A 15,980-nucleotide genomic window follows, 5' to 3' on the forward strand; every position below is an offset into this window, starting at 1 on the left:
TCACACACATCTACACAGCCCCTCCCCTCCGTGCACACCACGTCTCCATGAGCATTGAACATCGAAAGCAAGTTCGCGAAAGGTTGGTATCTCGTGAACACCTTTAAACAATCACACATTAAAAAGGGGTATAAAAATATTTATATTCTGAATAAAATTTTGTCAGTGTGTTAAAGTTACAATTTGTAAGATATTTGCAGTAAAATATCCAAAAACCACTAGGCTAGTGTTATATATTTTTATATACCAGCTGATTACTAACAATATCTCTAATGTTTTCAACTACTTGTAAATTATGAGAAAATTCCCAGTCAAGTCGCCTGTCAATGACGTTAGTTACCCTTTGTTACCGCCTTTACTGACGTAGAAACCACATGACAACAGTGTCATGGACAAATGCTGAAGTTGTGTCTAGCGTCCAACAAATCACTTGTTTGCTTCAAGCAGTTCCTTATTTATTTTTTCTTGCATGTTTTATGGTGGATTGTGTTACTTATTTCTGGAACATAATTACTGTTTACCGTCTGCTGCTGGTTCTGTCAACAAGGACAGCTTCTGTAAATGTAAGCGTATGGGCCAACCAAGCGACCCAAGAAGAGTTTGGGACAATAGGAGAGAAAGAGCGAGCAATAATATCGGTGTTGCATTTTCTAGATGGAGAGAGCTTCGCGACAAATCTTGCTTGTGTTTTACTCGAAAGGTGAGTTGTTTTGATTCATACCTTTACACAAAACGTATGCTATTATCACGATCAGCAAGATTAGTATTATGGGGCATACACGCCAAACACGGGACATTGCGTCTCTATACCCACGCGAAGATGCATCTGATCCATAGTCTGATCGCGTCTTTGCATTGACTTTGTATGTAATCTACTTGTGCAAATCGTTGAATACACATTTGAAAATTATGACATGACAACATTTATCAAATTTACCTCATCCGTTATATCCATGATTTATATTTCTGTCTGATTGATGGCCGTCAGCAGTTGGGTAGACAACAAATCCCATCATTCCACGCTCCTTCTTAGTGTCATCAAACCACGTGATTGTTATTGTTTTGGTAGTATGCCCTCTCGTGGCAGGTCCTACAATCTGTACCTTTATTGTCGACCCGAGAAGCGATTAGCCTTTTTCACATGCAACCGGAAACTACGTCACGCAGGGTAAACTTATTTCCGCCACAGCTGCAACACCGGCGTTTTGACAACATGGATCGTTATTTCACTGCTTCTCTCTCAACGCTGCCGCGACTCGGATTCGAGGATGTTGAAAGAATAGTTGGACGACATTCAACAACTAAAGAAGCAAGGCTGAGCAAGGGCTATAAATTCTTTGTTGAGGAGTTTATTCACAATTATCAAGGTAAGTTGACAACTAGCTGACGCTAGCATCTGCAACATTATGAATGCTAACCATTTCGTATGTGTTCAGTCTCGAATGTTGTTGAACGGAAGGTGGTAGTGAGAGCAAGGTGTTATCATTCTATGAGGAAAAATGAGGAGCCCCACACACTTGAGGTTATATGTAAATAATATGCCTGTTGGCTTATGAGTTCATCAGATCAGCTATTACTGTTCTGACTGCAGGTCACTCCATTTTAGTTAAAATAACTGCGGTTGCAGATTTTCAATTCCCTTTCTTTTACTTTCACCTGTCGTAACGTTTTCTCTCTCTCTCTCTCTCTCTCTCTCTCTCTCTCTCTAAGTTAACGTTACGTCTCTTAAATCTTATGCGGTTGCAGACTTTTTCTATATTTCTTGCCTTTGCTGCTGTTTGCAGCTTTCAATTAAAAGCACGTAATGTATATTACTAATAAAAATTACAATTCATTAGCTAAACAATTGTCTTCTCAAACAGATCGCATTGGAATCGGAGGGGGTCGTTAGTGTTGCTGACTATATTTGCAGCTGTGCAGCTGGTAAAGGATTGTGCAACCATCTGACAGCACTTTTGTATCAGACAGCCCACTACGTGCAGCTTAATTTACAAACCGTCCCACCACCACTGGCCTGCACGAGTGAGCCACAGAGATGGCATCGTCCAAGAACACAGGCATGTATTTTTCTTCTCTGCACTTGGTAATAATACTATTAACTCAAAGAAAGTATATGTTAACATTAAAACATAGATAAATAATGAACAAGAGTTCAGATTAAGTAACAAAAATGAAAATCACCAAAGATCAATAAACAATTTTTAACTATTACTGTACACGTTTTATATAAAGGGAGTACATGCAGAGGCAGTGAGTGAACTTTGTGTAGTGAAACCAAAATCAGTTGGGAAGACTGGAATCAAGTCTACCCTATACAAGGCTTACACGGGTAATTCACAACTTTGTTTATGTGTGTGTGTTTGTTTGTTTTGTTTCTGTTTGTTTGTGTGTGTGTGTGCGCACAGCTACAGCTTAATGTCTTCACGACTCATAATTTGTGTTGATTTCTTTAGGTCCCCTTCCAGATGCTGATGTCTTGGCTTCTGGTGCAAAACTAAATCGGATAAATCCCAAGCCTATGCTGGCACACATACTTGAGGGTATGTCAAAAGTAGAGTTGGTCCCCTCACAATTTGGTCCTGTACCTCTTGGCAGTCCACTGTCTTACAAATGTCCCCCTATAGCTGCAGGTGTTCCTGATGTTAATTTTCCCCCACTACCTGTGCTTGGTTATGAGTTTAGCTGTAATTTTAAATTTGTGCCCACACACCATCAAGCACTTCATCTGGAGTCTATAAAGGTTACCCATAGCTCAGCTTGCCAGATTGATGAGGCCACAAGACTACAGTCAAAATGCACTGCTTGGGGACAAATTCGGAAATCAAGGATTACTGCGAGCAGGTTCCGGAAGGTTTGTCATGTGGTTGGGGATTCAGCTAGTCAGTCATTGGCCACAAGAATCATTAAGGGCACAAGGCAGACAAGTGCTATGAAACGTGGCCTTGAACTTGAGCCAGATATTTTGAAAAAATATTCTGAGACAGCAAGTGTTAGTGTCCTACCATGTGGCTTTATTATAAACCCAGAAGTACCACATCTGGGAGCTAGTCCAGACGGACAAGTCCACGATCCATCTGAAAAATTCCAGTTTGGACTAGTGGAGGTAAAAAGTACCTCTGCTGACAATATTGCTCAGGTTCCGTTTGTGAAAATTCAGAGAGGAATAGCCAAACTTAAAGAGACCCATAAGTACTACTGGCAGGTACAAGGTCAGGTTGCAGTTACTGGTCTTCATTGGTGTGACTTTGTGACTGACACGAAATCAGATTGCACAATACAGAGGATCTGGCGAGATGATGCGTTCATAGCATCAATGAAAGACAAGCTAGACATGTACTATTATAACGTTTACATGGGTGTCTATCTGTCAGCGGTATGAATGGACAGTTTATTTTCATATTATACTATGAATTTAAGATTTTTTTCTTATGTGTATATACTTTATGTAGTTGAGTAGTATGTAGCATATTTTGTGGTGTAGATCTTTTGTAACATATTAGAGAAATCACAAATTATACTGTATGATTGAATATATAGTGCTTGCGCTTAAATAGATGTAAATATGTACATACCAAGCTGAACACATTTTGTATTCAATATTCTATAACGTATATGATATGCATACACATTTACTGGTTGTATATATTTATTTAATACAATGTGTGAAATAACAATGAACACCAGAGCAGAGTTGACAATTTTTTTTCATGAATTATTATAAAAAAGACTTTATCAGCTATTTCATTGTGTCTGTCCAGTTAATTAATACAGATTGTTTCAATATACACAGTGTAATAATATTAAATACTCCATACTCATCGGGAAGAAGGAGGCGGGAACTGACGCACAATCAAAACATAATTTTAATATTCAAAATAAACACAAAACAGCGCGTCAGCCCCTCACGGCGACTGACGCGCACAAATAAAAGCCAAAACATAAAATAATGTCCCAGGCCTGGTCCTCTCTCGTCCTTCACGGTCGTCGCTCCAGTTTTATAACCTTCCATCTCCTGCGTGGGACTCGATACTGGCGGTGGGGCGCAGGTGCAGCTCATCTCCAATCACTACACCTGGCCTCACTCCTCGTTCCCACGACTCTCGGCCCCGCCCCACTCGCCACATACCCCCATCGCCCCTCGCAGGCCGGGGGGTACCCTCGAGACTGCGCTCTACCCCCCCCCCTTCCCTCCGGGGGGGGACCGCTCACGGGGACCTGCAGGAACCTGGGGGTAGGACAGACGAGGCGAGAGAAAAGGAGATGGAAGGAGGAGCGACAAGGACGAGAGAGGGGAGAGAGGAAAGAAAAAAAAAATTCCGGTTCCCAGACGCACTGCTGCTCGGCCCTCCACCAGCTGGGTGATCTCCTCCGCGGTGCCCGGCGGTGGCACTGGACGGCCCTCGGCGGACGGCACGACACTCCTCCGCCACCCGATGGACGGCGACGGCTCCTCCGGTTTTGGGCAGCGGCAGGAGTCCCCCGTTCCCTTCCCCTCCGGACTCAATCGTGGAGGCAGCAGGCTCCCGCCCCCTGGCGAACGGCGCCGACTCCTCCGCTCCCTCACGGACGGCAGCCGCCCCTCCATATCATGGGCGGCCGGCAGCGAGCTCGCCCGTCCCCGGCAACTCACTCCAGCCCACCGCCTCGAGCGTCCCTGGCGGCACATACCTCGCCTGCTCGAGGGCACCGCGGATTCACCACAGCGGCGAGGGATCTTCAGCAGCGCGTCCCTCCATCTCCCGGGCTTCGGCACCACTGTAATAATATTAAATACTCCATAATCATCGGGAAGAAGGAGGCGGGAACTGGCGCACAATCAAAACATAATTTTAATATTCAAAATAAACACAAAACAGCGCGTCAGCCCCTCACGGCGACTGACGCGCACAAATAAAAGCCAAAACATAAAATATTGTCCAGGCCTGGTCCTCTCTCGTCCTTCACGGTCGTCGCTCCAGTTTTATAACCTTCCATCTCCTACGTGGGACTCGATACTGGAGGTGGGGCGCAGGTGCAGCTCATCTCCAATCACTACACCTGGCCTCACTCCTCATTCCCACGCCTCTCGGCCCCGCCCCACTCGCCACACACAGATTAACTTTTAATTTACAATAAAAAGTAAAAGCACATTTATTGATGGTAAATATTAAAGGTATGCATTGCAACTAACTGAAAAAACTTTTTTTAAAAAATTAAAAAACTGTCACAAGTTAACATTACTATTATAATAATCGGTCATTCTAATAAAATCTAACATGCTAATACACAATCACTCTTTAAGAAACATTGGTCCCTGATAATTAACCATAAAACAGCAATTATGCCAGATCTGATTAACACTTCCTGACAATGTCAGTGGCACAACAGAATCCCAGATGTGGTTTTCCTTGACCCTTTCCACCAGAATTCTGAGGCATGCAATGGCCTGTGTTTTTTCACACTCCTGTTTGCTGAACTGCTTGGCACATTTGAAAGGAGGAATTATCAGTCTAGCACCAACACTGGAGAGCATGTCTTCAATCGTGAAACCCTTGTCTGCCATGACCACATCTCCAGGCTCAAGCAGGTCAAAAATCCCAGATTTCTTTGTGATTTCTTTGTCAGAGATTGTACCTGTATAAAGCTGAGAGATAAAAGTCACTGCACCACACGGAGCTACCCCAACCAGACCTTTGAATGTGGTAGTGCTCTTGTAACTGGAGAAGATCTCAGAGTGGAGTGTCAGCGATGTAGGGCTTTCACAGCGGATTTCTGTGCAGTCCAGGATGACTCGCAGGTGTGGACTGAACAAACGGTAATTCTCTGGCATGGAGGAGCATATTTGTTGCTTTGACATCCAAATGGGTACTGAACCCAACACAAAGAACAGGTAATTAGCCCAGGTGACAATGGTCCTACTCACCGTAGCCACACTAACTCCAAAAATGTCTGCAATAACTTGTTCCCTCAGTCCAGCAGCTACCCGACAGCAGTACATGAACAGTTCATCTATGAGCTGGATTTTCCGTGCAGGGCTAGGGCTTGGGGATGCTTCCTGACCCATCCTCTGTGCCTTGGTCCAGTACACCAGATTGCTAGCAGATGGACATATAGACTCCCAGAACACCTGGAAAACTTCCTGTGACGGAAACTTTGTGTAGTATCTGAGAGTTTGATCAGAAACACAAAATCTGTTCAGTACTGTTTGTTTTCCTAGTGACATTTTCTGCAACCTTGCCTCCAGCTCTTCGATGTACTGCAGAGCCTCATCTAATGCACCTATAAAAATGTAAAATATATATAGTTAGTCATACTATTTGTAAATTTCACATCACAGTACACTGTTTGCACCAAAGACAAAAGGGTCATTCTATAATTGCAGGTACATTTGGTGTCCAAAATATGTTTTGTCCCTGCTTTTACATTTCTTTCAATAATTCTATTTGTTACTCAGTGTCATGAATCACAAGATGTTACAGACTATATATATATATATATATATATACACACACACACATATACACACACACACATATATATATATACATATATATATATATATATATATATATATATATATATATATATATATATATATATATATACACGCACATATACATATATACACATATATACATATACACACACACATAAAACCTGCAACATCTTGTGATATTATTGTTTTTTTATTTATTTCTAGTTGTCTGATGTGTAAATTCTGCCACCATGAAATTATATTATTAAAATAGAGTGAGAATATTAATAGTATTTAAGAATCGAGTCATACACAGACACACACATACATCACTGTCATTTCAACAAGATTATTATTTCCAGCTATACAAGACACTATTTACAGAAAATATTTTTATGGCCTTATACATCCTGTGATCAACGACAATGAGAAAATTATAAAATGATTAATATTATTTGAAAACTATTTGAAAAGGCTTGAAACTTTGGACAACAAATGTGCCTGCAATTATAGAATAAGCAAAAAAAAAATGTTTACCTGGAGGTGGTTGTGCCGCGTAATCATGTTCCTCAACTTGAATGGATTCATTAGGTGCAGTTTCTACCACCTGCTGCTCCTGAACACGAACGTCCACTCCAAGTCGCAAGGCAGTTCTCTCAAAAGCTGACAGCCTTTGAGGGGGTACATGGAAATTGTTCCACGGAAAACGACTGGGAATGGAACCAACTTTCAGCCGCGAACTTCCTGGAACGTAATCGGCAGCAGTAAAATGCTGACTACAGACATATGTGCTACCTCTCCGAATTACGAAAGTACACCCTTCCTCTCGTCTAATAGCAACGATCCATTTCTTTTTGTGGTCTTCGTTTAAAGGAAACACGTGAAAACTCAAATATGGTTGTTTTTGTTTAGAATTAGTGCACTGAGGGACGCTACAGCAACACTTACTCCTCGACTCCGCCATTGTTACCGGAAGTAACTTTACCCTGCGTTGGCGAACGCCGGAAACACAAAACCCGGAAGTGTGAAAAAGACTAATTGCTTAGTTAACTAGTCGCAAGTTTGAGGTAAAATGGACTTGGGTTGTTGATGTCAAAACATTATATAAGCTGTTATTCAAATATTAAATAATTTTATGTCATTTGTTTACTCTTACACTGAATGTTTGGTGCTTCAATCCAGATGAGGAGGCTAGGGTAAATTTAGTATAGTCTGTGAAAATTGTACAGCTGTGGTATTTGTCTTACGTTAGGGTGTGAATTTTGTATAGAAAATTATTGCTTGACTGAAGTAAATCCATCTCTCTCTTTCTCACCCACTCACTCACTCACACAAACACCAAAGGCACACACACACACACACAAAAAAGAAAATCTGTATTGAAAATGTTTTGTGTGTGTGTGTGTTATTTGTCATGTTCTTTTCTCAGATTGATCTTCTTGACAATCTGACAGAAAAGTCTTTTTGTGGCTAAAAATGGGTTGAATACATGGGGGTTTAAGTATGTCTTTAGTCTGTTGGCTCTTAGGGTTTTTACTGGCACACGTCACTTACACATTTTGCACTTACTGCGGAGTGTTGAGACTGTTTATATATTTGTGCCCATATGTATATTTTATGTACTGGTTTTATTTTTTAATGAATAGTTTCTAAAATTGTATGATGTTTTTGTTGAGTTATTATTACACAATACTTTTTCTGATCTTTTTGAATCTTGCCTCTGACAATTAACCCCAATTAGGAAAAAAAAGGCTAAAACCTGACACTAAAACTAATAAAAACTAAACTAAAACTAAGCATTTTCAAAAAAGAAAAACTAAACTAAACTAGTAAACCCACTTTAAAAACTAATTAAAACTAAACTGAATTTGAAAACAAAAAGTCAAAACGAAATTAAAACTAATGGAAAATGTAAAACTATAATAACCTTGGGATGAACATCAAATTTAGCAGGGTTTCATGATTATTATTATCAAATATTTGTATGGAACATGAAAATGTCACATTTCATAAAATCTTAATTTCGGTCAGTCAGATATGACCTGGATATTTCATTGTGAAACTTAAACAGTCAAAACAATAAATTACAATAAACCTTAAAATATGACCAATGATTGACTGCAGGGGCGGTGTTAGGGGTGGGCTTAGGGGGCTGGAGCCATGAATGTTTTCAGTAAAGCCCCGAATGTTTTTATTACCACCATGCCATCAATGAGTTTTCATGCCCAATAAAGTAATTAGTATATTATATATATAGTATACCAATTAATATATTATAATTTAAATAAATAAATATCTCTCGACTCTCATGTCTACAGTGTCTGTCAATTTACGCGTTGTCATTCACACACGACGAGAACCGCCCACTGAGTCTAGTGCTTCTGACTGACATGTAAACTGGCCAACCATCGATGAGCGTCTGTACGATCCAGCCAATGAAATGAGATCTTTTGGAGGCAGGCGGTTTGTTGGCGTGTAGTATTTTACTAGATCAATTTATTTGAAAATTAAAATGGATATTTCAAAATTCTTCAAAAAAAAAAAAAAAAGGACGTAAAACGTATTTTTCGGGTTTTAAATTGTGTCTGATTTAACGTTATATTTTGAACATCTAACAGTTAACGGTTGCGCAGCACAGTCTTTAGGACACACACACACACACCGAGCAGTTATAATGTTTGCTTAGCACGGTCTGTGGCAGAATTTTCCGTCAGGACAACAATTCAATATACAAGATAATAAAAAAAAGACATATTTCGCAAAGGAAATGGTTCCAAACAAAGCATGTTGTTGTGCTCTGCAGCAGCACACAGCGGTGTTTACTGAAAAAATTTGCTTGAGTGACTTTTAGCGTACTTTTTTGCTTCTTATTCCTGTTCTACCAGGACGAGTGTAAGCAGTCAGGCTTGATTGGAAAAGAAAAGTGAGATAGAGACACAACATCAGCATATGTGTCAGGATACACGGGACAAACTTTAAATAAATTTTTTTAAATTAGTTTTTTTTTTTTTTTTTGTAGATTTTAAACAAGGTAAATCTTTCTGATTTATTAAAATAAAAAGTCACATAAATGGATTTTTCTGGGCTAAGCCCCGGATCTCCACTCATCCTAGAACCACCCCTGATTGATTGATTGTCCTCTGCTCCACCCTGGTGGGCTTCTGTCCTATCTTCTCGGCTGTGGTGGTTCTCTGCTCCGCCCTGGTGGGCTTCTGTCTCGTCTGCGCAGCTATGGTGGTCGTCTGGTCCACCCTGGTGGGCTTCTGTCCCATCTTCTCAGCTGTGGTGGTCCTCTGCTCCGCCCTGGTGGGCTCCAGCTCCATCTCCGAGTTAAGCCCATGGCGGCCCACTGTTCCCGAGTTAAGCTATGTTCCCAAGTTAAGCCCATGGTGGGCCCCTGTTCCTGAGTTAAGCCCATGGCGGGCCCCTGTTCCCGAGTTAAGCCCACGGCGGGTGCCTGTTCCCGAGTTAAGCCCTGTTCCTGAAGTTAAGCCCTTGGCGGGCCCCTGTTCCCGAGTTAAGCCCTGTTCCCAAGTTACACCCAGGGCGGGTCCCTGTTCCCGAGTTAAGCCCATGGCGGGCCACTGTTCCCGAGTTAAGCCCATGGCGGGCTTTTCCATGTCAGGTCCAGGAAAGGCTCATGATCTCCATGTTAGGCCCAGGAAGGGCTCCAGTTCTGTCTGCTCTGCCCCGACCACTGCACTTCCTCATGGACCTGGCCCTCCATCCCTCCGCCTCCGCTCCTAGATTGTTTTGAGCATCTAGAAGCCGCTCCTTTTGGGGGGGGGGGGTCTATGTCGTTGGCTATGTCATGATCATTAGATGGAATGCCCATGAACTTCTCAGGACCATTCCACTCATCAACCACCAGATGTCACTTGGACACTAGCACCTCTCGTACTGTTGCACCACATCCGAACTACATTCCCCATGAGTCACTGCATCACTGCACTTGATGAGGAGGGAAATAGGAGGCATGGTGGAGCCTATAGGTCAATGGGCAGAGGCGGCGTCCGGTGCTTAGCGGTTGGAGGCAGAGACAGGGGGTACTCTGGCCCCCGCGTTACTGGAGGATGGCTGTCCCGTGGAGCTTGCACCGCATAGATGGTGGGCTGAGGGTGAGCAGAGGGGCTGCCAGGTACTGCTGCTGTAGCCCATCTGCTTCAGGGTTTGACGTGTTGTGCGTTCAGAGATGGTATTATGCATAACTTGGTTGTAATGAGTGTTTTTTTGAGTTACTGTTGCCTTTCTATCATCTCTAACCAGTCTGCCCATTCTCCTCTGACCTCTGACATCAACAAGGCATTTTCATCCACACAGCTGCCGCACACTGGATATTTTCTCTTTTTCGGACCACTCACTGTAAACCCTAGAGATGGTTGTGCATGAAAATTTAAGTTGCTGCCTTGTGATTGGATGAATAGCAGTTTGTGTTACCAAGCAACTGAACAGGTTTACCTAATAAAGTGGCTAATGAGTGTATATATCTGAATGAAGAATATAGTTATAAATCCTGAATTTTAATTTAAATATGTAATCATTAATTGTGAAAACCAAGAAAGTTTTACTAAACTTAATTTAAAATAGAGTACATAAATTACAGAAGCCCTGAATCTCAAATGGATGTGTATTAATACCTCAAATTCATTTACAAGAAAAAAAAAAAAAAAAAAAAAAAAAATATATATATATATATATATATATATATATATATATATATATATATATTTCTCACATTGATTGTATTGTTACGGTGGTACTTACTACAGAGGTGGGATATATTAGGCAGCAAGTCCAGTCCAATCACACAGAAGAGCTACTGTTACACAAATCACAGAAGACTTTATTCTGCTGGTCACATCGCAGACCTGTCCAGTGTCCAGCTGTAAGCACCTACAGTGCTTACATGAGCATCAGAACTGGACCATGGAGCAATGGAAGAGGATTGCCTGGTCCAATTATGTTTTCATTTAGATCAGATTACTGCAGAGCACATACAGTTTACCTGATGACAGTAGCCTCTCTCTGATCTCTCTCTCTCTCTCTCTCTCTCTCTCTCTCTGTGTGTGTGTGTGTGTGTTGGTATATACCAGTCATTTTTGACCTTGTGGGGACATTTAAGTTTTTTGAAAAAATAAAAATGCAGGCTGAAGGTAAAGGGATAGAAAATACAGTTTGTACAGTAGAAAAAAAATTACGAAACTACTGGTAATTTTTGAATAATAATAATAATTTAAAAAACACTGTTTAGCATGTTTTTGTTGTTGTTCTTAAGCATTTTTTTTTACAAAGACACAGTAAGTGCCCTCCTATACCATGTTTGCCTTATACCAATGTCATCATACACATGTGTCCTCATACACCATATATACAGAACACACACACATCTCAAAATTAGTAATCTACCACAACACATTATTGGTTCAGTTCCTCTTTCTTATTTAGAACCAAAACTGCTTCTGAAACACAATCATTTAAGTCAGCAGGGAGATGTCTTAGAGATTTGGTCTGACTGTTTTTCTTCCTTTTTTTCATTTTCATGTCCTGTAACAGGTGCAGGTGTCTCACCCTCTACAGCTAGTATAGGATACTGTCAAGTGCACCCTGTGTTCTCTTTATCTAAAACGGTCTTATTTCTTCTGCACTGTAAAGCAAATTTTGTTTGCCTCTTCAGACAGTATATATGCTTAGGCTATAATAATATATAAATATATTTAAAACCATTTACATGAACAATGTCACAGTCCTGTACACTTATGAATATGCAATTTAGCTAATAAGATAAGGTTGATCAAATACTACAGCTAGGGTTTTTGCGACTTCAGATAAATGGTTGAAAATAAAATCAAACTACCAATACCGAATAAAATAAACAGCATCTATTTCAAAAGGTACAGTTTACAGCAACCTTCTTTTGCGAAATATGATGGTTTAGCTAGATTTGTTCTATGAATAAGTTTAAATCGCCCTTCCTTGACTGTAGTAAACGTCACCACAGAACACTGACGCCAGCGCGCAGTACCGGAAGAGAAGCCTAGTTTCCGGTTAAACAACACTGACGATGGTTTATGTGTCAAACGGTAAGTGCTAAAAACAATTCTTGTTTTGTTAAGAAAAATGATGTTATCTTTGCTGACAAACATGCACTATTGTTATTATATCAAATAAATGAGCATACGTGACTAAATATGTGATTTAGCATCATTGTGTTAGTTTGTTTATATTTTATATTTGATCTAGATTTTTAGGCTCTAACGTTACTGTTAATGTTATATGTATGCAGCGGGGTCTGAGAGTAACTTAATTTCGATTCTCTGTATGTATATACTCTACATGTGGAAGAATTGACAATAAAGCAGACTTGACTTGACTTTTAATACCTCCAATGTTACTAACGTACAGCTGTTGTGTGTCACTCTGCCTGATCTGAGACTTTATATCAGTATGAATCACAGACCGACATCTGTGTGTTACAATCATAATATCCGGGTCACGTTAAGAGGAATGTTTCGCGAATCCTGAATACACACAGCTCCTCCTGAATATTTATTAAATTAATTCGAGGTTCTTTACATTTCGCCAGTTTACATATTCGTTATTGGTCCGTATATACAGCATATGCCTTTACGAACGTGATGTATTAAATATTCATAATAACGCTGTCGACATAGTAGGATTCGTAATGTTGCAGCACCACATCAACTTAGACGTTGTTCGTCCAGTATAAGTGACACATCTGGTCTGTATCTCATCTGGTCTGTTATGTGTGATGTCTCTCTCTCTCTCTCTCAGTTGTGTTCTCTCTGGTCTGTATCTCATCTGGTCTGTTGTGTGTGATCTCTCTCTCTCTCTCTCTCTCTCTCTCTCTCTCTCACTCAGTTGTGTTTTCTCTGGTCTGTATCTCATCTGGTCTGTTGTGTGTGATGTCTCTCTCTCTCCTCACTCAGTTGTGTTTTCTCTGGTCTGTATCTCATCTGGACTGTTGTGTGTGATGTCTCTCTGTCCTCAGGTCAGGTTCTGGACAGCAGGGCCCGGTCGCCCTGGAGCCTGTCCTTCCTCAGTGAGCTCTTCTGGGGGGCTGTCGAGTTCATCGGCTTGTTGTGAGTCCATTTAGTTTGATGTGTGTTTTCTCTGGTCAGCTGGGACAGTAACTTTAGTTTCAGTTTTTATATTGCCTAATACTAGTTTTAGTCATTTATAATAACATGTGTTGAAAATATATTTTCCACTGCATTTCGAGTTATTACACTTTTTTTTTTTTTTTTTTTGTGGCAAAAATTCAAAATCCCAATTAAATGAAAATTGTTCAGCTAAAATGTACCTAAATTCATAAACACTTTTGCTGGTAAACAGTGGTTTAAACCACTGCCTGGTTTGTAGTCATCAATGCTTCCAAGAGTTTCACAGTCGTTTTTGCAATTTTTATAAAGCCTCTTATAATAATCATAATTAAGATCAGGGTCCAGACTCGTTCCGCAGGCTACTGAACTTATATGGATTTTTAACAATACTGAATGTGTATAAAAAATAAATGAAGGCTCAATGCGTATAAGATGAATATGTTCATAACAAATGAAGAGTAGTCGACCCTGTTGTAAATGAAGTCCTGATCAGACTGTAAGTTCACTCAAGACCTACACATATTGAAAGATGGACCGTCATCAGAGTGTGATTTTCTTTAAAATAACTTTGAGCATATTTTACTGGACTGTCCTTAATTCAGAAATAAGAGTGAATGAGGAACTGGTAAGGATATAAATAACTGTAAAATTGTATAATGTCTGTCAGATATTAAACTGAAAGGTTTATACAGTTTATTTGTATAATGTGATATTACAATTTCATATTTTTGTTATAAATATACCCGTTGAAACTGATATGGCATTAAATGAATAGTTTGCCTAAATTGAAAATGTATTAATTTGTTTTGTAATGTTTTTATGTTCACAATCATTAAATACAAGTGAAAAACTGCCGTCAAAAATAAACACACATTAACACATATTCATGTTAAGAGTTTTATTATTTTTATTAACTTAAAACTCTCCCGAGCAGTGTTTTGTGCCCTCAGTTAATTTTACATCATGAAAACACTACCTACAGGTGATTAACAATTTTTTTTTAAATCATCCACCGAATGATCATCATTTGTGGAAGTTAACAACGATGCCACCTCAGTTAATTAGTCAAATATTAAACTGACTTAATGCTTACACAAGATATTTCAATATAAATAATTTATGAAATAAATGTTAAAGCAGAAAGATGACAATGTAAGATGTAAACGACATCTCTCCTTCAAACTCGATTGGAGTGTACATCAGTTGTAGACTCAAAATCAGAATGCATTGTGGGTAAAAAGTAGTGAAGGAATGTAGGAAATAAAGTGAATTCAGACAGGACTTGCACCAGATGTAGTGCACTATATAGTGGCCAGTGAGCGGTTTGACAGCGCTTTAGTGTTAGAGGTTTGCTCAGGTCACTAGTGATGATCGACCTGCCCGAGCTAATGATCTGTGTAATGTCTCCGCAGCTTCCAGACTCTCGTTCAGCCTGATCGGTCTAAAGATGGCCCCAGCAGTGCATCGTCTCGCTTCAGTGATGGCAGAGGGTACGTCTCAACCCTTCATCAGCAGAACCACTGCTTCTGAACTCATGACTCGATCCGGTTCTGTGTGTTTACACTGTGATGTGTGTTTCTGCAGTCCTCCTGGATTCCCTGGGCGCCGGCGGATGGGCAGAATAAACCACGGTGCGGGTCCCACCCCTCCTCCTATGGGCGGAGGAGGATGAGGAAGGTGAGGAAGAGAGAAGAGCCTGCAGAGCAACCTGACAAAAACCTACTGAGAAGAGTTCATCAGTAAAAACCGTCTGTGTGTCTGTCTTTCAGGTAAACGCCTGCACAGCGATGCAGGCGCACAGGAGTGTGACACGCTGGTTGTAGACTGCATGCTGCTCAGATAGAGCTGCGCTGCAGACACACACTCAGTACGTCACACTCCTCTTCCTTCGGCTGCCGCTGCTGTCACGCAGTTTCTTGACGTTACTCTGGGAATTCCTCGTCTGAGGGGCCGGAGCGACTGATCATGGCAGCCAGACCCCAGCCGCCATCAGAGAATAACACACACACTCACACATACACACACACACACACAGGTTACATAACTTAAATCTCTCTCTCTCTCTCTTTTTTTAGTAATATCTTCCGAAAGTAATGTTGTATGAACCCTGCATCAATAAAGTAAGTTATAATGAAGATGGTTTGTTCTGTCCAGACTCATGGCTATTATTACTTCTATTAGTGCATCTAGTCAAGAAGATCTGGAAAATTTTTATCCAGCAGTTACATTAATTACATACAGCACAGTTAATTCTGTCTTCAAGTTATTAAATAGTACTTCAATTTAATATTCTATTGTTAATTAAGTGATTATTATCTTATTCGCTCTATAAGCAAAAATATTGAGAGACCTGGGTTGTGTTTTCCAAAGCATCATAACTCTCAGTAGATTGTAAAACCATTACA

General features: G+C 40.4%; 2 protein-coding genes and 1 pseudogene across 2 annotated transcripts; 2 read left to right on the forward strand and 1 right to left on the reverse strand.

The window, feature by feature from the left end:
- The first annotated feature begins 2,230 nt into the window (after positions 1-2,230).
- Positions 2,231-3,384, forward strand: LOC113106807 (uncharacterized). Its single transcript, XM_026268828.1, has 2 exons — positions 2,231-2,329; positions 2,454-3,384. Exon 2 carries the CDS (start codon positions 2,519-2,521, stop codon positions 3,377-3,379), a length of 861 nt encoding a protein of 286 aa, XP_026124613.1. The 5' UTR covers positions 2,231-2,329; positions 2,454-2,518; the 3' UTR covers positions 3,380-3,384.
- A 1,788-nt stretch (positions 3,385-5,172) lies between these two features.
- LOC113106808 (uncharacterized) lies at positions 5,173-7,481 on the reverse strand. Its single transcript, XM_026268829.1, has 2 exons — positions 6,992-7,481; positions 5,173-6,258 (listed from the first exon to the last, which is right to left on the reverse strand). Exons 1-2 carry the CDS (start codon positions 7,416-7,418, stop codon positions 5,270-5,272), a joined length of 1,416 nt encoding a protein of 471 aa, XP_026124614.1. The 5' UTR covers positions 7,419-7,481; the 3' UTR covers positions 5,173-5,269.
- A 4,951-nt stretch (positions 7,482-12,432) lies between these two features.
- On the forward strand, positions 12,433-15,712 carry LOC113107864 (selenoprotein K-like; annotated as a pseudogene).
- Positions 15,713-15,980: the final 268 nt, after the last annotated feature.

This window comes from Carassius auratus, chromosome 8, assembly GCF_003368295.1.
Source record: "Carassius auratus strain Wakin chromosome 8, ASM336829v1, whole genome shotgun sequence".
Lineage (NCBI taxonomy): Eukaryota > Metazoa > Chordata > Actinopteri > Cypriniformes > Cyprinidae > Carassius > Carassius auratus.

What these genes read in the sequence shown, in the direction of transcription:
- LOC113106808 (XM_026268829.1), bottom strand. Translation starts at nt 7,418, where the DNA reads ATGGCGGAGTCGAGGAGTAAGTGTTGCTGTAGCGTCCCTCAGTGCACT. An exon ending in CGCGGCACAACCACCTCCAG is followed by an intron (nt 6,259 to 6,991) that starts GTAAACATTTTT and finishes ACATTTTTATAG; the next exon opens with GTGCATTAGATGAGGCTCTG.
- LOC113106807 (XM_026268828.1), top strand. Translation starts at nt 2,519, where the DNA reads ATGCTGGCACACATACTTGAGGGTATGTCAAAAGTAGAGTTGGTCCCC.